We start from the raw sequence: 22766 nt of genomic DNA on the forward strand, positions 1-22766 counted from the left end.
TATTTTTAAACACTTCTATATTGAGATGGACACAAAGTATGGCAGCAAAATTGATGCTATATGTTCTACTTAGTTCTTATAATTCTTATAAAATATCTCTTTGCATCTTCAATGTTTTCTATATTTTATATTTTTTAAAAATATTTTTGGTTGATTTTTTTTCTAATATTTCATAATTTTTATAAATAATTTTTCAATTCTTCCAAGTTTTTTTTTAATATTTTATAGTTTTCATATCTTTTTTACCTCTCTAAAATTTTAAAAATATATTAATTTATTAGATTTATAAAGTTGATTGGTATAGCTTATAATCAAATTAAAATTTATATCATATATAATTAATATTAATAAAAAATAATAGATAAATCATAAAAAAGTTTAAGGATTATATATCGATAAAGCAATTCAATTATGAAGATTAAAATATAAATAAAGTATTTAAATTTTTCACTTCGATTGTTTTTGAATCTTACAAGCACAAAATAAAAAAAAAATTAAGAATTTCAATATCATTATTGAAACACATTATTCATCTTTACAAATCTAAAAATATGTATTTTAAAAAAATTTGGAGGCTTCAAACAAATACTTTATAAAAATTATGTTAATATTTATTTTAAGGGTTAAAAAGATATTTTACAAAATATAAAAAAATGTATTGAGGGTTCAAAAAATTATTTTATAAAACTCTTAAGGACCAAATATAATATTTTGTTGACATAATAGTAATCAAATATACAAATTTAGATGGTTGAAAGATTTCTTCAATAGTTCAAGAAGATTTATATTTTCTCGTGCAAATTGAGGTGCCAATAAATGTATTCAACCGAATAGGTTGCATGCAAAAACTATTGATTTACAAATAATCTCATATTTCTTTCTTTCAACTTCTTAATGACCAAATATTCCATAACACACAAAATTAAATGAAATTTGATTGAAAGAGAAGAAAAATAGGAAAACAAAAAAGAAACAAGAGAGAAAGATGTCAAAAACTGCATCAAAACACTTTTAGAAAGAAAAAAAAAAATCTATATGCTAAGTGAAACTTTTCAACTATCTCGTTGTTATTAAATATTAAGATACTTGTAATTGTCGTTTTTCTTTATGCGGCGGCGGTCTCAAACTATGATATGATTGTTAGTGGCGGCACAAGTGAGCTTTTTTTATTTGGTAATATGTTATATACGCTCAAATATTATTAATTTACAGGTTTATATATTTAATTATGTTAAATAAAAATTTAAACACTAAATTAATAAATTTACACGCTAAATTTATAATTATTTAAAAAAAACTTAATTATTTTTTTAATAAAATCTCGACCATTCCTTTAAAAATAAAGAATAAAAATTAAAAATATAATATGGTATATTTAGTTTAAAATATAGAAAGATCTCACATCTAAAAGAATTACCCATGATTTAACTTCCGCGCTTAGAGAAACGTAAAATCTTGTTTGACAATTGATGCCTTGTGTTGGAGTCTCTTTACCTATAAAGTCCTTCATAAGATAAATTGGCAAGGTTATTTTGGAAACTTCCTTAAATCTCTAATTAATTTGGTCACGTGACATTGACTGATATAATAAAAAATAATTCAATTATATTTTAATATTAATAATAATAATAATAATACTAATAATAAGTCTGGATATTATGCTGCTATTATTTTTATTTTAATTATAAGTATTTTAATTTATAAAATTTAAACAAAATGTTTTTATTTAAAAAAATAATATATATGAAATTTGACTAAAATACTACATTAAATATTTATAATAACAGTTCAATAAAGTATGATAGATAATAATATTTTATTAATTAATTTATAATTATATCATATTTTTAAATATAGCACCATTACTTAAGTTAATTAGAAAAATAATATATTAGTTCACGTATTAGTTATAATTGTAATTTTATTTAATAATCTGAAAGAAAAGAATCTTCATTTGATTCTGGGTTATCTTCTTCTTTTATAAATTCACGTTAAAAACAACTTGTTAGACCTCTGTAATGCTAAGAATTCTGATACTTCGTCATGCATCGATTGATCAGCTGTAGTTAATTAATTGTTTAGCTAATGATCATGTTACATATGTATTCATAAACTAATTCTTGTATCAGCTCGTGAGAAGTGTAAGAGCTACAGATAGGAAGTTGAGCTGAGATTGTAGAAGATATAACAGTTTTATCAATATTCTCATTTGCTGAATTAGCTTATGATCTGCAACAATGATAAAAGGAGAACCAATGGATGTGAGATCGGTTTTGATAGTTGAGGCAGAACTCCTGGTTGTTGTGATTAGATTGGCGATATAGTCAAACTACAAACGCTGTATCTTTGTGGAGGAGTTGCTGGCGGCAAGAGGGGATTTGGTGGTGGTGCTAATAGACTTGCTTGATTCGACGACAACCGTGGAGGTTAGCAGTAGGAGGAGGTTTAAATCATTTCTTTTAGCATATGATTTAATTTTGAACTTTTCGCCAAAGTGTAATTAATTTTTACATTTTAGAGTAACTCAATTGCATCTCTAAAATAGAATAATTATATCTTTTAAACTAACGATGATGACATTAATATATTTTTTGGGTCAAAATAAAAGAAATTTTTTAAATTTTTATTCATTAAAAGAAAAAGTTAGTAATTTATCCCAACGATTCTGCATAAATCGAAAAGAATTACATCACTTTCTTCTAGCGCTTAAAATTAATTAAGTCTCGTACTATTACACTGTGAAATAGATAGAGTTAACTTTAAAGAATGTAAATTTTAAAAGTGTAATTGACCCACTTTGAAATATACAGATTTAATCGTGCTTTGGCTGAAATTTGAGGGGCTTATCCGTTACCTTTTAGCTTCTGATCAAAATTAATTAGTATTTACTAATTTGTTCAACTTTTTTCTTTAGCACAATAGCACAATTTAATCATACTAGTGTTTAAAAATATTAATAAACTAATTAATTTATATCAATATTTAATTTTATTTCAAATTAATAAAATAATGATACTAAAAGAATTAAATAACCATTTGTACTAATTCTTCTTGCTAAAAGTTAAAATTTATAACCAATTAACAGAAAGTAAAAAAAAATCAAGTTATAGTTATTATAGAATTTCAAATAAATAAAAATTATACATGCATTTGATATATTTTAATTTCACTTTTTTTTTTAAATATGAGATTATAATATTATAATGAATATTCTTAAAATATCTGATTTTTTAGTTTAATGATGTAAAAGTATATTAAAGATTGTTAAATTAATTATATTTTTGTTATACATTATATAAAATTAAGTTAAACTTTTAAAATGTATGCTTAAATATTGATAATAAGAACATATTTCTATTGAATTTGATATTTAATATTAAGTCCAAAAATAAATTAATTTTTCTTATTGATTAACTTTTTAATTAGATCAACTAAGTCCAAAAATAAATAAATTTTTCTTATTGATTAAAATTTTTAATTAGATCAACTAACATCAAAATGTAATAAAATTATAACTGTCTTTTTTTAAAAGGTATAAAATTATAACTGCTGACAAAATCAAATTACCAAGAAGTGTTTGCTCCATCGAAAATTAGGGTCATATCTGTACAAACCTGGGCTTACATTTTTTTAAGTGTTTAATTTTTTTCAATTTTATTTTATTGAGCAATAATAATTTAAGGGCTTATTTGAATAAAATGAAAAAGTTCAGGGGCTCAACAATGGGTTTTTAGTTTTACTATATAAAATGCCTCTGCTGCCACTTCAATTCTCCCTTCTTTTCTTTTCCGCTTTATCGTTCCCAGAAACCACCTTTCCACCACACAAACACAATGACCTCAACGACAACACCCCGTCTCCATATCCTCTCTGCAGCCTCTCCCTCAAAACCCACAATTTTGTCATCTCCAAGAACACCAGCAACAGTAACACTCTTCTTTACCAGAACGAGGCCGTTGAATCTCACAACAGTCGCATCTCCAAGACTAGATGTTGTGTTGGCAGCAGCAAAAGCAAACCCAAGTGGAGAGCAGAAGTGGACGCACGAAGGTTCAATTACAGAATCATTGCCCAATGGCATGTTTAGGGTTAAATTAGATAATCAAGACTTGATAATTGGGTACATTTCTGGTAAGATTCGTAAGAACTTTGTTAGGATTTTGCCTGGTGATAGAGTTAAGGTTGAAGTTAGTCGTTATGATTCTTCTCGAGGTCGCATTATTTATCGTATGCGTAATCGTGATTCTGCCAATGATTAACCATTTTTTCCCTTCTCAGTTTATTATGTTGTTGAAACACAAAAGAAAAAAACTTGTTTAAATTCAAGTTTTTTTTTTTTAAAATTTCTGTTTTCATTATTTAAGCGTATAATTTTTGTGTTAAATCTCAATTAGTACTGCTATAGTGTTAATTATAAAAAAATATTGGAGGTTTTTATCAATCAATGGCTGATAATACAATTGGAGTTTTCCATTCGACCTTATTTGTAAAGTATAAAAATGTTGTATATGTAAGAAAAGAAAAAAACCTCATAATTTGTAGAATTGACTTCCGTAACAGTCTTGTAGAGAATAATATTTGTTCTTGGCCATAGAAATACATTACATCACAGTACTCAAACATGGGTTGCTATCCGCTTGATCCGCTGCTTTCTCATTATAACATTGGTGATACCAATAAGCAATTTCTTGAGCAGCCTGAACAAAATTCCAAGGACCAGAAAAACAACAATAACCACTATCAACCTTATAACATTGGTGATACCAATAAGCAATTTCTTGAGCAGCCTGAACAAAATTCCAAGGACCAGAAAAACAACAATAACCACTATCAACCCAACCCAAAACACAATATAATACAAAATGGTTCCATTGTAAAATGAACTTTCCTGCTTCTCTGGTCCTTGACTCAAACTGATTGAGACTGCAAAAGTAGCAGATGTGAAGATCTAAGTGATACTAATTGCTACAAGCATAATCCACAAAGAAAACTTTTGTCTGAGAGGAAGTACAGTGAGCAAAAAGATTATACTCAGAGATGCAGAGAATGAGATTGTGTTACAGATAATGAATACTTGGCTGTTATACTGGTTGATGCATGTTATTGCCATATTTCGTGCTTTGAGCATATCGCTTACCATAATTGCATCTTTTATCTCTTTGGCTTTGCATTGTTTGTCATGAGAATTATTGCTCCAGAGTTTACCTGGTGGGTTTATTGCAGCTTGGAATGCCATGGATGCTATAACAGTAGCAACAATCATTAGATTGCCCCGAGTGTTTTCTAGCCAATCAGCTTGATAATCTAAGTACTTAACCCACTTGGTTTTTGGTGGTTCCGTTGATTGTCTAGTTTCTGCTGTTGCATGATCTTGATCTTGAACTGGCATGGTTCTGATATTTGATGTGTGGCCATTCTCTGCTACCTCCATGATTAACTTCCACAAAGAAGGTCTGAATTAGTGAAAAAGAAAGTGGTCAGAGATGCAGGTTATATCATATACATTTAGAATTGTGTTATTCATCTGCTTGGAAGCTGCGTGCGTTAACAAGTCAATTAGATAAACATTTAGAATTGTGTTATTCATCTGCTTGGAAGCTGCGTGCGTTGACAAGTCAATTAGATAAACATTTAGAATTGTGTTATTCATCTGCTTGGAAGCTGCGTGCGTTGACAAGTCAATTAGATAACCATAATGTAGTGTCTATGACTAATTCTTAGCAATTTCTACCGATAGACTATATGTATATATCAATGACATGACTAAATAATTTAATTGGTTTTTAAAAGAATTTCCTTCTAAAGGTGTCTTCTTCATGGCATATTATGCATGCAGTGCCTTCACCAGATTGTAATTACAATGTGGTCAACCACATCCAAATAGAGATGACAAATGGCGGTCGGAGTAGATTCTCCCCACAATAAGGGATCTGTTGCCTTGGGGAGAGTTGAAGCTTGCTTCTTCTCCAGGATTTTCTTGGTCATCAATACGACCTGTCCTTAATAGAACCCTCTGATAAAATTGTTTTTGGGACGATCTCATAATTGAGAATTATTTAAATGTGGGGTTATTTTGATTATCTTTTGCTCATTATGATTTCCAGTCATTGTCCTATCTGCTTGTTTCTAACTCGCATGCTTTGATATCGATCATTGTCGATTGGGGCCACTTTGTATTCGAAGAACTTTGATTTCACGTTATAATAGATTTTGGAACATATTTTTAGGTTAAATTATTAAATCTCGACCATTTTTATCTCAAGTATTTTAAATAAATTTAATTGTAATAAATTAGCTTTGTTTATTTATTTGTTAACACCTGTCTAAATGATATCAAATTTTCTCTCTTTTTATATATATAAAAAAAAAAAAACAAAATAAATGCTTCAGAAGTTTTTTTATAATTAATTTATTATAAATATAAATAAATAGCAATAATTATTCTAAGGAGCTTCATTAGGTGAAATCATATGATGAATTTTTAATTTAAGAGAAACTTTTAAAACAGTAGTGTCAACTTCAATTATCAATTCAGACTAGGAACATGTAATTGACATTCAAAATAAATTAATGATCCTAAACCATATCTTAAATATGGATCTAATCTTTGGCCCGATTAAGTCAAAGGACTTAGTTTGAATTTACTATTGTGGATGTCATAGTTCAAACTTTAGGGATAATTAATTACATTTGTGGTGTTTGAACTTTTTAAAATTTGATAAATCAGTGTCTTAATTTTTTTTTTCTAGATTGTGAAACTTGTAAATCGCGGACGATTTGGTGCCTTTTAGCTTGATAGAAAATGAATTGGCACCATGGGAAAATATAAAAAAAGAATAACAATTTGATGAGCTGGCATAATGAGATGAAAAAGACATCAGTACCCTTAATCTCATTCATGTAAGCATAAAGATTTAGGGATTTCGAATTTAGGTATCTTTTCTTCTAGTTATTCTTTTACATTCTACTTTCCCTTGATTTCTATCTTTTTTAGAAAAATAGATAATTTTGTTGATGTTTGCATATGCGATCGACATAAAAACCTTATGGACGAACCATAATCCAAATAGAAAGTTCATGACATCTGAGAATAGATACCGTTCATATTTTAGGCAGATTGATGAACCCATTTATGAGAAAACAAAACAGATCATACTAGGTTCGTTGAGGGGATCAGAAATGTAGATGCAACGATTGGAGAGAAGAAAAAAATGGTTGTGGCCATATGGATCTTCTTGTTAGTTTTGATTATTTTATATAAATAATAAAAAAGAATGGTGTAAACAGATGTAATTATAGAAAGGTCGTCATAGTTAATCTCAGGAGATGTTAGTAAAGAACAATCTTATACTACACCAGAAACCATGTCATTTCTTAATAATTTAAGAATAATTGACTTCAATTAACACTATAAGAGTAAAAGAAGAAAGATTACATATGCCTTTCCACGATGACGCATAAAAGTAGCAATTTCCTTTATTGGGTTTGTTTGAATAAATCTTTCCTTTCAAGATCAGCTAGTTCAATTAGGGATTTTAAAAAAAAGTAAACATATTTTTTTAATTAGTAATTTCTATTTTTAGGGTTAATTGAAGGAAATAGAAGAGAAAGGTATTTTTTGTAATTTCATCCTTAATAGAAGCACGTGAAACTCATGTATTTTTGTTACAAATTGGCAACCATGTCGGACCTATTGACAATCACATCTCTTGAATTGCTTTCCCTCCATGATTCCACTGGCTCATAAAAAAGCTAAAACAAACTTAACTTAAAGCAAACAAATAATATAACAGACCTTCAATTGGTAACGAGTAACGGATCATTATACTGATATAATATAACAAAAAATTTATTTTCAATAAAATGTAAAATTAACTTTTTTCTTTAAAAATTTATAAAATCGGTAAAATAAAATATCAATCTTACTGAATTTTTCATCTATATTGCTTGTAACTAATAAAGAAAACAACTTATCATTTCATCGGTAAATTTTTCATCCAACAGTTATGATTAGAATAACAAATCTAATGACTCAAAATATTTATGATATTAAAATCAATTGCTATGAATACTACATTTAGATTATTTTTCTGTCCAAACGATTTTAAAATGTAAATGGTGGAATCCTTTTTTTAAAATAGTAGTGTTAACTTCAATTATCAATTTACACTAGGAACATATAACTAACATTCGATTACACCGTTAGCAAGTGTTGATGCAGCAATTGAAAAAACAATATTTATTGCATGCCATGTTAAATTTTTTTAATAGTATTATGTAATTTGTCGTAATTTGTTAAAAGTCATATTCACATAGTACTAAAGTGAAAAAAAGTAAACCAAAGACTTTAAAGTGAAAATACGTTAAACCATAAGGTAGTTTAATGAAAAATTTTCTAAATTATTTAAATAATACGAATTAATTATATATAAAATAAAGTTTATAATAATAAGGTACAGTTGATACTCTTAACATAATCCAATATTAATAATTTATGTGTCTATGAGGTTAGTTTAATTTTTTATACCCTCTCAGCTAAATTTTCTATACAAAATTACCTTTTTCTTCCAATCAGGAGTTGTTTCTAAGTTTTAATCTTCAAGGCTCCTAATTCATGGGTTTTCTCCTGATGAGGAAGGTGACTAGCCTCCCTTCTGATGATATCATAAACTAGATGCATTTAACTGATGCACAACAGGTTGACGCTGCAAGAATCATATTCTCAGGTTAAATGCTAGCATGTACAATGTCAGCAAGATCGCAAGTCTCTGCATACAGTGAAAAAGAAAAGGAAAAAGGAAAACTACTGATATTGTCACTTTAAGATCAAATGCCACGAGTTTATGGGAATTAGAAAGAAAAGACGAACTTAATGCTATTACAACCCTTTCCAAAAGTAACTGTAAATACTATGTAAAACTCCAAAATTTGATTCTGATACAACTGGTTCACACGAAATCTTGAATGAAGCAGAATCTAAAGGCAAGCTTATCACCTCTTCCTTTTCTTATTTCCTTGCAGACCACCCTTGTTGAAGCCTCTCAAATTGCCAGTCGTATCAGCTGTATTCTGCTTCTTTAGACCTTTCCTCCCACCATATCCAAATCTGGAATCTCTTGCATCTCTTTTGTTCTGTTTATTCTCAAATCCTTTTTTGCTCCCCTTTTTCCAATCTTGTCTTGATTTCCCTCCGGACCGATCGCCTGGAGATACCCCTGGTCTCCTCTTGTTTGGCCTTCCCAATGCCTCTCCATTCTCGAAGGGCAAATTCATTTCACCATCTTTGTCACCCCCAGCAAACCCACTTTGCTGCCTCTGCTTCCTCCACTTCTTAACATTCTCTATCTCCATTTTTTTCTGCGCAGCTCTTTCTTTCTGCTTTTGTGCCTGAATTTCTTTAGCAAGTCTCTTAGATTCTCTAGCTTTCCTTCTCTCCTCAGCCTCCTCAATGTTTCTCTTCTCAGCCAAAAGCCGACCCTTAACTTTCTCCATGTGAATATCAGATTTCACCATCTCGGCATAATAATCAGAAGGCCTAAGAAAAGGAAGTCCCATAGTTTCTAACTTCTCAAAAGCTTTCCTTGTTCCCTCCAATGCCTGAGTGTAGAAAGCTAGCTCTCGTGCCAGGTCATCATTCACATCCACCTCTTGCTCTTGCTCAATGTCAACGGAAAGCTTGTGTATCCAACTCACATTCTCCGGCCAGCTAATATCTTGAAGTTTATCATTAAGAGCATCTCTATTATATACAGCATTCTTAGAAGGTTCAGATAGCTTCACATCTTCCTCCTCTGATTCGGACTCGGGCTCAGATTCATACTCAGAATCTGACTCGTCTCCATCAATATTATCTATTTCTTCATCGTCTATTGGCTCCTCATCATAAGCGGTTAAGTCTTTATCTCTTGCCCCCATCAAATAAATCTATCACAATAACCAAAATTAATCCCATTAAACATGAACAACAAATTCAATAAAACCATGACAGACACATCCAAAATGTAGCAAAATTACTGAAATAAATGTAATTATTATTTTGATTCTCTTTTCCAAGAAAATAATAAAAAAAAAGCTATGAGAAAGTTGCAAAATAGCTTGTTTGAGATGAAAATTGAATTTCGTAATGTATGATCAAAAGGAAAATCTTCAACCAGCTGAGCAGAACTTGAGAGATAATTTATCCAAAAAAAAAATAGGAGAAGCAAAAATAGCTAAGCTTCTCTCTTACATTCCCCAGAAGCAGCAAATATAAAAATAACCCACATCATAGACTGCATAATCATGATACAACAAACCACAGTTGCCATGATTTGAGTCACTCAGACTGCAATTCCATACAGTTAACCGTCACAGCATATATTACCACTTAAAAGACACAAAAACACTTCATGCAAAAACAACAAGAAGCAAATACATTAACAAAACCATAGCCCAAAAAAAAATAAAAAGACCAGCAATAGCAAACAGAACCCTAGAATAATACAAAAGGCAATGTCTTGAACCAACCAATCAAATCCCTCAAGCAGCCCCTCCCCAGTGTATGGCAATGACTGCAGCCCATGAGTTCGTTTTATTATCGAGCCGAACTCACTATAAATTCATTAATTTTTTTATCTTTTGTGAACTTAAATGTATTTAATTGATTCTAAATGAGCTTAATAAAAACTTAATTGTTCATCAAACCACTATAAAAAAACTAAGTAGTTATATATAATCTTTTTAGCATTATCTAATAAAATTTATAATACGAAGACATAAAATAAAATATTAAAGAATTCCATTTTGCATAGATTTTTATTACAGCTATAGACATGCATTAATACTACTAAAACGTCTAATAATTGAAAAGAAACTTTAATAACCCAATAATCCCAATCATCAATTCCAAACAAAATAACCATTCAAGAAAACAAAGAGGAAAGAATAGTGGGAGAAAGAGAGTACCTCTGAGAAGAAGAGCTTGAAAAGAGTGAAAGTGATAACAACAAAAACTAGTTAGAACTGAACTAGGGTTTCCATCTTATATTAATATGAAACGACATAGTTTTAGTAATTTTATCGGGTCGGGTTCGTGCAGATTTCTTAACCCTAGTATTGAGCCCAAACATGATACATTATAAAAAGAAAAATAATAATAATAATAGTAATTTATTTACGACTAGATTATAGTATTATGCTTTTTCTTTTAAAAAAAAAAGGACATACTCTCTCATTTTAGAAAATAACTTATTTTTAATTTACATGTGGATTAAAAATATATATTATTTAGTTTATGTCACTAATTTTATTATTATTATTATCTTAAAACATTCTTGTTAATAAAGCTGCAATTTTAAAATATAAATTTCAATTAATATATAATAAATAAAAATTATATTTTATAATTATAATTATTTACCAAACTAATTATTAAAAAAGTGTAACTACATTTTAGAATAGATTAAAGAAAAAGATAAATTGATTATCTTAATAGTAATAAATTATTCTCAAAAAGAAATAAATAATCTAAGATACATTCTAACTCCAGCATTATTTGTACTTTAATAATTTAGGTAAGTGTAAGGTTGTATGAACTAAGTTAATAGAAATACCCTTGGATGTCAATTTTTATTAATATATTTTTAGCACTTGAAATATTTGAAAAATATGTATTAAATTTACTCATTTATATTCTCAAAAAAAATATTAACAGCCTTTAATGTGGAAAGAACAATAGAAATTTAAAAACAAAAGTTCACCTATTGGTTTTTAAAATGCCAAGAGCGCTATATTTTTTTTAAAAGATAATAATTTCTCTTATCATTTTATTTTCGTGCTGATTATATTTTCTAATCCAACTCAATTAAATATATTCAATAATAAAAGTAAATAAAAAAAAAAAAACTCATGAGCAAAGTCCATAATTTAATGGATAAATATTTGAAGAATAAACATACATGGGAAAGTAAAAACTACTTTTCTTTCCTTCATTTTTTTTTTGGATTTTTCTCTATTGTTATAAGTTTATTATTTTAATTATAGACTATTAATTAATATTATTTTAAATAATTTAGTTATTCTTTATATTTTTCTATTAATATAAATTATCAATAAATTCATATATAATTTTTAATTATTTATACGAGTTAAAATTTAATTGTTGATTCTTATAGTTGTTAGGTAACATTAATTAAATTTTAAAAATAAATAAAATTAATTTATTTAATTGATAATAATTAAGCAATGTATATAATTAACTAATCTAATATTTAATTATATTAATTAATTATTAAAATAAAAATAATATATGGTGCCGAACATCTATATTAAATTAGAATAATTCCATTTTTTTTATTTTAATCCTTTACAAATGTTAAATTATTTTTATTAAATTTTTATGTAGGCTACCACCAATATTAGTAATCAGGTAGTAGCCACTCTGTTTCTCTTTTCATACTCTTTTCTACTTATTTCTTTCTATTTTTATGTTTTAGTTTTTTGTTATTTGTAATGTTTAAATTTATTATATATTTTTTTTTCATTTTTATGTTGTATTATTTTATTATATTATTTTGGATGGAGATTTATGAGTCTTTCTTTAAGAAAGTCTTGTTTATCCTCATCATATGTATAGAGTTTTTTTAATATATATATTTTTTAAAAGTAATAAAAAAATTATTGATAATGTTAATACAATCGAGTTTATTCAAAAACCAAGAAGTCTATATATAACGACTATTTGTGAATTTTCTATCAACAAAGTTGAAAAATATTAAAGATAATTTTTTTTTAAAGAAGATTTTACTCAATATAATTTTTGAATGTAGTTTTAAATTTCTATTATGAGGATTTATATTTTTCCTGTAAAAGAGACAAATGGTGGAAAGCAGGAAGTGTAGAATAGGAACAAGAATTGAAGAAGTGATAAACAAATTATGGTAATTGAGAAATATGAAGAGATAGGAGTAGTCTACAGATCATCATCACAAGCTTTGATAAGCTATAGAAACCAAGACAATTATTTGGTTCAAAAACCAGTAAGTCAATCAATCAAACAAACATTAAGAATTAATTCTCTTTTTAATTTGTCAATTCCAATTTTAGCTTTTCAGTTTTGCAATTACTTTTCAATTCCCATTAGCAATAAATAAAGATTCTGTAATTGTTTTATAATTAACAAATTTTATTTTTATTAAGAATAATCCTCAACATTAACTGTTAATATTCAACTTTTTTAATATAATTAGCCTGCAATTTTATTTTTTCTCAATTTAACAAAACTGCATCAGTAGAGCAAAAAATATCAGAATAATTCAGTCCTCTTCATAATTTATATAATTTTCTGTTAAAAGCCAAAAAATTGCACTTAATTTATAATTTATATATTTTTTTGTTAGAAGTCAAAAGAATGCATTTGATTCATATTTAAAATTAAGTCAAAATTCAATTTTTCTCAAAGACGATCCTTTTTGTCTGCCCTTTTTTTTTTTATGAGATTTTATTGTCAAAATACCTATAAGGTTGGTGAATAAAGCAATCAGTCCTGGTTCAAATCTTTGTATAAAATAATAATAATAATAAATAATGTAAACAAGCGCCGAGAAGAATCAGGTCACAATAAGATTTTAGCACATGGTAAAAAATACAAGCATTATCAAATTTATCAACTTACTAACAGAGGGCCCTTTATAAATATACATCATATGCTAAAGTTTTGTCTCAGATAATGACCACAAAAACATCTTACCAGCACAGCAAACTCAAAGCCTCAGGTCTCCCAGATTGTCCTAAAGAAACTCCTCTTTAAACACTCACTCTCTCACAAGAAAGAAGAGAAGACAACAAAAGCAGAGATTTTTTTCTTTTATACAAATGTTGATACAAGACAGCAGTGTGGATTACAAGAACAAGCGAAGAAATTCATAATATTTGCTAGGTGTGCAAAGCCATGAACAAATTCTGCTTACGAGCATGCTCCGGAATAAGTCGGTTCACGACATCTTGTGGTATGCCTGATAGCTCTGCCAAAAACAAGACTACATCAACAGACAAGAAAACTGAAACATGAAAACCAACTAAGATACCCTGTTAAAGTGCATTTCCGCATGATGCAGCAACTCAAAAGGCTACTACGTTCTGGTAGCAGAGTACTATAAAGTTGTCCCAAAGTTGAAAGGACATTAGAGAATCAGATCCTTTATCATCATATGTGTCTGCCAATTAACTAATCAACAGGTGATGGAAGTGTTACTCTACAACTTACCTTGAGCTTTAAAATTAAACAGTGGAGGAAGAGGGCGGCCATTGGGTAGGCGAGTGTTTGGATCCCTTAATTCATCAAAGAAAGGGTGCACGCAAGCTTCTAACTGTGATAGCAAGAAAGTGAATAAAATAAATTAACAAATCAACTTTACCACTCAGGCAAATAAGAACTAAGAAACATAGACTTACAGCAGTGCATCTCAAATTGGGAGAGTACTGGAAGAACCTACAAACAAAGTCCACTGCTTCTGGGGGTAAACGCTTTTGGAACACCTGGTGGTAGAGAATAATGTCAGACTGAATCTCAGCAGCAAATAGCCATCGCTAAACACATGACAAACTTCAGGGAAAGTAAAATGTAGAGGGAAGTATCTACTGTAAAAAATATGATTAAAGTTACCGTTGCAGCCATAAGTTGCTTTGAGAAAATAGTGTTCTTGGGAAGCAAATTATAGCAAGGAATTAATGCAGCTAGAGTAGATGTTTCTAGCAGCCTATTTTGATTCTAGCTGCTTATTAAAAATAATGTCTTACGAAAATCATACATAGTATAATAGGTGCTTATCATTATTTCTAAGATTCAGGTAAATTAGGAGCATGTCAGCTTCAGTCTTTTGGACAAGGCTTGGGCCAGCTGTTCGTGCTTTATTTCTTTTGCTTATTTTTATCATTTTTTTTCCACTTTTTGCAAGACTTTAGGCCATAGAACATGCACTCGCAATTTTAATCATAGGAAGGCATATATTAGGGCACTGTTTGTTTTGAACGGACATACATATAGAGAACCTAAACAAGGGATATAAGATAAAGGAGGAACAGCATTTACCTTGTGCCATGGATGAGGCTTTATCTGCGGAAACTTAAATTCGGTATAGTTTGGATTCATGCACTTTATCTCCTCCCTGGTTGGAGTTCCCAAAACCTGAAATCCAATACACACAACTGCTATATAACACTCGGTAGCACAACAGACATCCAGTTTCAATTTGGGGTAATCAGAAAAATTAGAATAACTAGGTGTTTTTGGTTGTATTCATTCTTCATATAGAAGTGGCCTCTATATGTAAGTTTAACTTCGCTACAAACTGGCAGGAAAGGATATAGGTTAAGATTACAAAACGCAAAGTTCAACATCTAGCTATAGGCTATTAAGATATTGACTAATTTAGAGAAGATAATAAGTAACAGCATTTATTTTCATTTTCAAAGTGGCTGAACTCAGCCCAGCAAAAAAGTCTAAAGAATGCCTTCCATGTGCCAAAGCTTGAAAAGTCCAAAACTTGTTTCGGGGTCAAAAGTTAACTTGGAAAACACGTATTTTACAATTCCAAAGGCAAATCAGAATCAAGAGATAAAGATACCTTAATGATCTCAACTAGTTGATCAACTCCACTTTCACCAGGAAACAATGGCTGTGCATAAGTTAGTCGAAGGAAAGTAGTTAATATTTAGAAGTTACAAGTAAAGACACTTGTCAAACCAAAAATCTGAACAGTAACAACGAAAAGAAGAAAGAAGTGATGACGAAATTGTAACCAGTATATGCTTATTATCAATCTACCTGCCCAAGTAGCAACTCAGCCATCACACAACCAGTAGACCAAATATCAATAGCAGTTGTGTATTCAGTAGCACCAAATATCAGTTCTGGAGCACGATAGTATCTCGAGCAGATGTAAGAGACATTGGGTTCTCCTTTTACCTTTAAAATGGCAAAGAGAACTTATTCAAGAAACCAAACAGCGCAGAATCATTAAAGACTGTTGTATGAAAACTTACCAATACTTTCGCACTCCCAAAATCACAAAGTTTCAGTTGATGCGTACTAGGATTTACCTGGGAATGAGGAACTGCTATAAGAAATTATCAAAAACCTTGTATGGAAATTTATGTACGTCACTGTAATATTAAGAGTATTCCATCATGTAGAAAATTATTTCCATTTGGCCAATTTTACAAGTTACAGGATGCAGATAATCCTCTTTGATATAAGACACATCGACAACCAACCAGGTGCTAATCACAACAAACTGTGCCATGCAAGTAAAAAGTGCAAATTCTAGAAAAGTAAGCATCAGGTCCCAAACAATGTGCATTCCTGGTTTTCTAGTTATAACACTGAATGTGAGGTGATCCTCGATTACCCAGTCCTGCAGAGAATGACTGGTGAAGATATTGACAATGCACAAATAGCCCCATTCTCCAATAAAATAGAAGAGACACATGTTGCATAAGCATCTAATGATAGGATAATGGGTGACAAGCCACGCATAAGAGAAGTAATTCTGGCTCCATCCTTACAATAGAGGCAAAGATGATTTGACATGGTAAGAGAAGCCAATGACATATAAGTGATACAAATTATAAACCCAGCGATTATAGAAAGTAAAGCATCACGACCAAGTTACTGACTTATGTAAGCAAGAGGCAGAAGAAGAGGGTGGGAAGAATGTACACGAAGAATAGACTTGACTGCTCTTTTGTGTGTAAGAAATAAGAATGCTGCTTATGAGGGATTTAGGCTATGAAGGAATCCAACCTCCAACTATTAGAACTTAGTCTAAATAAAATTTAGTATTAAATATACTTTTCTGGAAGTCATTTAACCCACACAAAGACTTCTTGTAAACTGTGATTTTCAGATGAAAATTTTCTAACTTTAAAATACATGAAGGTGTAGGTACTGTATGACTTGGAGAATGCAGTACAGTATTAGCTCTACCGTAAACTTTTGTGTTTGCTTTTGTATTTGTACGAGAAGTCCTCATATTGTTCTTTGTAACAGCTTCAACTTCATTCAAGAATTTTACTTTTCATTAACTCTTATTCGGGTTCAACCATTTCTCATCCAACTTTCTAGAGATACTACAATGCCAACTGTTAGTTTTACTTCGACTTCCAAAACTGCCTAGGAGCATACTTAGTCTGACATCAGCTGAAAGAAAACAACCATATCAGCTGCTTAAATTTCAAAGAGGATACACTTCAAGAGAGCTGGGCCCCAGATAACTGTTTTAAGGAGGTAGATCTCCAAAAAATAATGTTTTCTCTCGTTTTTCTTCTCTTAGTTTCTAAAATCCATATTGTATACTAACAGATAGTTTCTAAAGCCACACTGTATATTACAGATAGTTTTTGAAAGCCATATTGTATATTATAGATAGTTTCCAAAGCGATATTTACAGATAGTTTCTGAAAGCCATATTGTATATTGCAGATAGTAAGTAGATACCCTAATTATTCAACTACTTAGGATATTTAACCATACTTTACCTAAATTATAAATACGCATTTGTAGCAGAAATAAACACTAAATTAAGTGTTTTTTAAATGAAAGATCCGACTAAAATATTACACCAAAAATCAAAACATTGTTGATAGCAATTTTGGTTAATTAGACGTGCTATACAGGTAAACCAGATGCTATATGCTCAAGGATTTCATGTCACAAAATCTTCCTTCTCAACTGGAAAGTAGTCTTACCAGTAAGTTCTGAGGCTTGATGTCACGGTGACAAATCCCAATGCAATTGTGTATATAGGCAAGTGCCCTGCAGATCTGCATCCAAAAGAACAAAACAGAATAAACATTTAAAAATAAAAAATAAAAAGACCGACTACTAAAAATTTATGGTAAGTTCTTGTAAGTGCCAGCATGGAGACTAATAAAAAAATAAACGTCGGACAGCAGATTGACAACCTTTGTTAAATAAGTTTAGATATTTTAGACTAGACGCATGGACTTTCTATAAGAAGCACCTTGTACACCTAGTGTTTTCCGTAATGGATTTATGTAACCAACCGTCTTTGCCTGTCATATGATCCTCTTGCTCTTGAAGCACCCACCCCAAAAACCAAATATAGAGAATAGAACTCTTAAACAAGAAAACTAAATTCAGAGAAATGAAGTATTAAACTGCTCCCATAATGATTTTTGTCAAGAAGATATTCAGAGAATTAACAGAAATAACAATGTGAGTATTGTCTGTCCTTTAAAACAACTACTTCATATATGATGCAAGAGAGGCTTAAGTTTTGACATTAATTTCCCATCTCCTTGTTAACAAAGTCAAACATTGCATTGTGACAATAATTCATTTTAGTAAAAAAAAAAAAACCGAGTCTTTGCTCTTCATCAAGAAGAAAGTGCAGGTGGAGTCACTGATCTGCCTTTCAGCGGCCATTCTCAATCTTTCACAGAATAAGAAAGAAAGTGAGTAGTAGAACTTATTTCTTCAAATTAAAGTCTTATCATCAAAGAGCATTTCTTCAAATTAAAGTTTTATCATCAAAAGAGCATAAAATTCCTAGTGAAGCAATATCTTTTCCAGTTGAACAACAAGCTAGATTCGTTAAGAAGCTTTACCCCACTAGTCATATTCCTGAAATTCTTCCCTATTATCATAAAAGCTCATTCCTGGCTGTCTTCAATCCGATAAACACACCTTTCCTTTTATCAATAAAGCCATTGAATGCAACCCAAATTTATGCAAGCAACTAAGTTTTAAAACCAATATAAAACATGGCTTGTGATGTATCTAAGAAGAAAAATAGTAAATGCATCTTAAAATCTACAAAACTAGAAGACTGAATAACTCTAGAGCGTGCTTGTTCCTTTAGTGCGCATAGGACGCGCGCACACATTGCCTTTAGAACAGACTGTGATAGTTTTCAGAAAACAGGATCACAAAAATTAAGCTCAACTGATGACTTCAATGGGCTTTTTTTTTCCCTATTTTTTTCTCCTAATTGCATCCTAGTATTCTGAAAGCCATAATTTAAAGATAGATTTAAGAGCATCCTCTATTTTCTGCTTAGCAAGAGGAATTTTCAGTTAAGCAACCAGTATGGCTCTACATATGGGAAGTGTTTGTGACTGCTGGATTAAAAGTAGCCAATTCCTTCTAATTGTGAAGGAATTAGATGCTCCCAGATATCTAAGAGCTACTGATCAAGTTGCTGATAACTAGATCCTTTCCCTCCATCAATTGCTTTTAATATTATTTTATAAGACGACAAATTGTTAACTGAAAACTCGTTCCAAGCTACTCTCCCAGTCCTATGGACATGAAGGTAGTCATCAGAATACAGCTGGAAATCCAAAACTGCATCCCATCCCTATTTCCTCCCTTGCCTTAGCTCCTCAAACACAGATGTCCACTTTCCAATTTCAACGAGTACACCCAAAAGAAAAGTATTCTCTCACAAACAAACAGAACCCAGCATCAAACCCTAATCCACATACTGATTATCCAACCCATAGTTTTGAAATTGGCAATTATACCTTATTGCGTTAGTAGAGAAGGACCTGGTTAACATTCTTTTGGAAATCAACAATCTATCAGAGGCCACCAGTAAACCACCTAAGTTTCCTGTTATTACTATCCAGAATCACTCAACTGTTTTACCAAGTCTAACCAATATAGAACTAAAATGTTAACCAAAATGATGGCAATATAGAGACTCAAGTAGACTATCATGAATAAACAGAAAAATGATAAAATCAATATGTTAAGCATCATTACAAGATAAATTGTAAGAAATACAAGTAACAAAATCAGCCTTTACAAAGAAACAAAGCATATAAACCAAATAGAAGAACAGAAACTGGAACATCTTATTATATTCCCCATTCTCGCTCATGGTAGTGACATCCATTCAATTAAGAACAAAAGAACAAAGCATATAAATCAGCGTGTACCTGATAAGTATAGAGCTTCACGTATATTAAAGGCATTCTTTGGTTCATCCTGCTGTAATTCCTTGCAACACGATTGACAGTTTCTGGAACATATTCGAGTACCAGATTTAGGTAGAGCTCTTCCTTGTCTGTTGTCGAAAAGAAAGAATGCTTAAGGGAAACAATATTTGGATGATCCAACATCTGCATAATCTGTAACTCTCTATTCTTGTATCGCTTGTCTTGGAGAACTTTCTTGATAGCAACAATTTCTCCAGTTTCCCTACATTTTGCCTAACAAAAAATTGAAAACTGTTTAAATAACAGAGCCCAAAATAACATAGTTGATGACAAATTCAGAACGGGAACAGCAGAACAGCTCTACTTACTTGGAAGACAACACCAAAAGAGCCAGTTCCAACCACATGCTCTGCTATATAACTGATTGTCTGTCAACCCAAACAAAACAGAGATTGCAGAAGATGCGAAGTTCATTGACTATAATAGTTACAATACAAAATTACAAACTCCATCTTAAAATATATCCCCAACCTGTCTAGATTGACCATTTCGACCGCCAATAGTTGTTCTTATGACATGTCCTGCTTCTGCACCCACGCCATCAATTACATCTGGTTCACTATCCTGCAACAAGGAGAAAGAAAAGGCCATATTAATGGAACAAAATTCTCAACAATTTCTGCCATGTTTCTGGATCAATAGAAGTGCCCTTTAGAAAACAAATAACTGTCAAAAGTGTTCGCCAAAGTGTCTCTAATTGCGCTAGATATTCAACGGAAACAGATGTCTATAACAACAGCTAGAAAAAGGAAACTTTTAAGTTCACAATATCAACCATAAAGAAAAAATAAAAATATTAAAATGTAGCAACTTACTCTGTCCTCGTCATGGTCCGCCTTATCCCTCAATCTCATCTCAAGCATTTCTCTCCCCAGCCAATCAACTGAACTTGATGAACTCTTGAAGCCATTAACAGACCTAGAGCTTCCAACACCACCATTTCCAAGGCTCGCAGATGCCATAATCGTACAGCGTTAAGTATTAAAGTTGCTAGTATTTACCACCCTTGTGATAATTCGCAGCACTCCCTTCCATTCGATCAAAGCACCTATCTTCCTAATAGAATCGCAAAATTCCAAGTCAGAAACAGAAAATTGAACATATGAAACCCATGGACAGAGTATTAGATCATATAATATAATACTCCTATACAACATAACCTGGTGATGAAAATTAATTGGAAAAAAATACCCAAGTAATTGTTAAATGCTAATACTTTATATAAATTATTAACAATTGGATTAATAACGATATAAATTCAGTGAGTATCTACTAAAAAAGAAGTAATAGATGAGTGTAATTTCCACTTAAAACTAACTAATTCTCGTCATGATCTGGCAATAACAAATAAAACCTACAAATCCACAATAAACAATTTATTTAAAAAATTTTTGGAAAAAAATTGAAAGCTGAGACTGAATTGAAGAAGAGAGTGATCAGATCTAGGCTTAAATTAAGCAAAATCAAGCTGAAATACTGGAATATAAACACTACATTAAAAAATCTCTATTAGTAGATAAAATTAAATAAAATCAATCAGTTCATTGGTTTAGTTAAAAAAATCCAAGAAAATAACCTGTGATTAAACCATAGCTACACAAATACAAAAGATTCCAAAAAAGAAGAAAAAAGGAAAAAAGGAAATCTGACCTGAAAACGTTTCAAGGAAAAGCTGAAGCACATTTCTCGCATTTGTGGGTTCCAATTTTTATTTTTATTTAGAAAAGAAAAACAAATAAACAAAAATTGAAAGCGAAATCTAGTGATTAAAATTGATGCAGAAATAGAAATAACCAAGAAATGGAATTGCTTGTGTTCTTTTGATTTTTGTGATTTTATTTTTGGGTTTTGGATTTTTATTTTATTTTATTTAAGGAAGAAAAAGGGAAATATTTTGGGATTTCTGTTAAGAGTGAAGTGCTGACAGTAACCTGACAATGTTCAATCACCTCTTGTTTCTGACATGAATGAATATTATTATCCTCTTCTGCTTTTAATTACTTACTTCTTATTCCCTCTTTTCTTTCTTTTTCTTTAATACGCTGTATTTATTATCACTTCATATATATATATGAGATTTAAAATAAATTTAATTTATTATATTATTTATAGTAAAACTAATTATATATTAAAACATAATAGTAATATTTATTAAATATATTATTTATATTAATTAAATTAATTATTATTAATTATTATGATTAAAAATTAATCAATAAAAATATTAAACCTTATAAAATTTTATATTATTATATAATAAATTCTGTAACGTCTTCTGTATATTTATTTCATAATTATTTTTATATTTTTTATTTATTTATTATACATTTTATTAATTCACTATAAATTTTTTTTTTCAAGTACTATAGGTATATAAATATTATTTTATTTAAATTATATTATATTACTAATATAGTGTTTGCCTCTAGTTTTAATAATGAATTTTACAGTGGATACATTTACATGTGTTGTTTATTTTTATTTTTTTTATATATTTCTTGATTGAAATTTTGAAAATAAAATTCATTTAAAGAATTTTTTAAAGAGGATATATATATATTATTTTACTTTTATATATTAATTTTATTTTTTAAATTAATAAAATAATTAAATAATATTAATATAAAAATAAAATAAATATTATCACTTCATTAAAAGAGTATTTGGATTTTATAATAATTTTTCTGGTCTGAGAGGCTGGGAGGAGCGACCCACGCTCATTCTTTGATATGGGCCAATTTACATTGTGATAACTTCATAATTTA

At 29.8% G+C, this 22766-nt stretch overlaps 3 protein-coding genes and 1 pseudogene across 5 annotated transcripts; 1 reads left to right on the forward strand and 3 right to left on the reverse strand.

Annotated features, from left to right (window-relative positions):
- Positions 1 to 3759: 3759 nt before the first annotated feature.
- LOC107261831 (translation initiation factor IF-1, chloroplastic) lies at positions 3760 to 6080 on the forward strand. 2 transcript variants are annotated; one of them, XM_015723713.3, is made up of 2 exons: positions 3762 to 4131; positions 5837 to 6080. In XM_015723713.3, exons 1-2 carry the CDS (start codon positions 3834 to 3836, stop codon positions 5923 to 5925), a joined length of 387 nt encoding a protein of 128 aa, XP_015579199.1. In that variant the 5' UTR covers positions 3762 to 3833; the 3' UTR covers positions 5926 to 6080. The 2 variants fall into 2 exon arrangements, with proteins under 2 accessions (XP_015579198.1, XP_015579199.1); XM_015723712.3 differs by lacking the exon at positions 5837 to 6080 and having other exon boundaries at positions 3760 to 4337.
- On the reverse strand, positions 4510 to 5746 carry LOC107261830 (annotated as a pseudogene).
- A 2705-nt stretch (positions 6081 to 8785) lies between the features above and the next one.
- On the reverse strand, positions 8786 to 11072 carry LOC8263268 (probable rRNA-processing protein EBP2 homolog). Its single transcript, XM_002526394.4, has 2 exons — positions 10945 to 11072; positions 8786 to 9924 (listed from the first exon to the last, which is right to left on the reverse strand). Exon 2 carries the CDS (start codon positions 9913 to 9915, stop codon positions 8992 to 8994), a length of 924 nt encoding a protein of 307 aa, XP_002526440.1. The 5' UTR covers positions 9916 to 9924; positions 10945 to 11072; the 3' UTR covers positions 8786 to 8991.
- Positions 11073 to 13612: 2540 nt separating this feature from the next.
- LOC8263267 (shaggy-related protein kinase kappa) lies at positions 13613 to 22025 on the reverse strand. 2 transcript variants are annotated; one of them, XM_002526393.4, is made up of 13 exons: positions 21933 to 22025; positions 20817 to 21057; positions 20473 to 20565; positions 20310 to 20369; positions 19942 to 20214; positions 17725 to 17799; positions 16021 to 16077; positions 15803 to 15943; positions 15603 to 15653; positions 15068 to 15163; positions 14431 to 14514; positions 14243 to 14345; positions 13613 to 14000 (listed from the first exon to the last, which is right to left on the reverse strand). In XM_002526393.4, the coding sequence occupies exons 2-13, from the start codon at positions 20961 to 20963 to the stop codon at positions 13912 to 13914; spliced, it is 1269 nt and encodes a 422-aa protein (XP_002526439.3). In that variant the 5' UTR covers positions 20964 to 21057; positions 21933 to 22025; the 3' UTR covers positions 13613 to 13911. The 2 variants fall into 2 exon arrangements, with proteins under 2 accessions (XP_002526439.3, XP_048231721.1); XM_048375764.1 differs by lacking the exon at positions 21933 to 22025 and adding an exon at positions 21652 to 21924.
- Positions 22026 to 22766: the final 741 nt, after the last annotated feature.

This window comes from Ricinus communis, chromosome 6 (genome assembly GCF_019578655.1).
Source record: "Ricinus communis isolate WT05 ecotype wild-type chromosome 6, ASM1957865v1, whole genome shotgun sequence".
In the NCBI taxonomy this organism is placed as follows: domain Eukaryota; kingdom Viridiplantae; phylum Streptophyta; class Magnoliopsida; order Malpighiales; family Euphorbiaceae; genus Ricinus; species Ricinus communis.

Bases quoted from the DNA above. Each gene is read 5' to 3' on its own strand.
- LOC107261831 (XM_015723712.3), top strand. From the start codon at position 3,834: ATGACCTCAACGACAACACCCCGTCTCCATATCCTCTCTGCAGCCTCT.
- LOC8263268 (XM_002526394.4), bottom strand. From the start codon at position 9,915: ATGGGGGCAAGAGATAAAGACTTAACCGCTTATGATGAGGAGCCAATA.
- LOC8263267 (XM_002526393.4), bottom strand. From the start codon at position 20,963: ATGGCATCTGCGAGCCTTGGAAATGGTGGTGTTGGAAGCTCTAGGTCT. The intron at 17,800-19,941 runs GTACACGCTGAT...TTTTGGATGCAG, and splicing joins TGAAGCTCTATACTTATCAG to ATCTGCAGGGCACTTGCCTA. The intron at 15,944-16,020 runs GTAAGTTTTCAT...GCCATTTTAAAG, and splicing joins TTGGGAGTGCGAAAGTATTG to GTAAAAGGAGAACCCAATGT.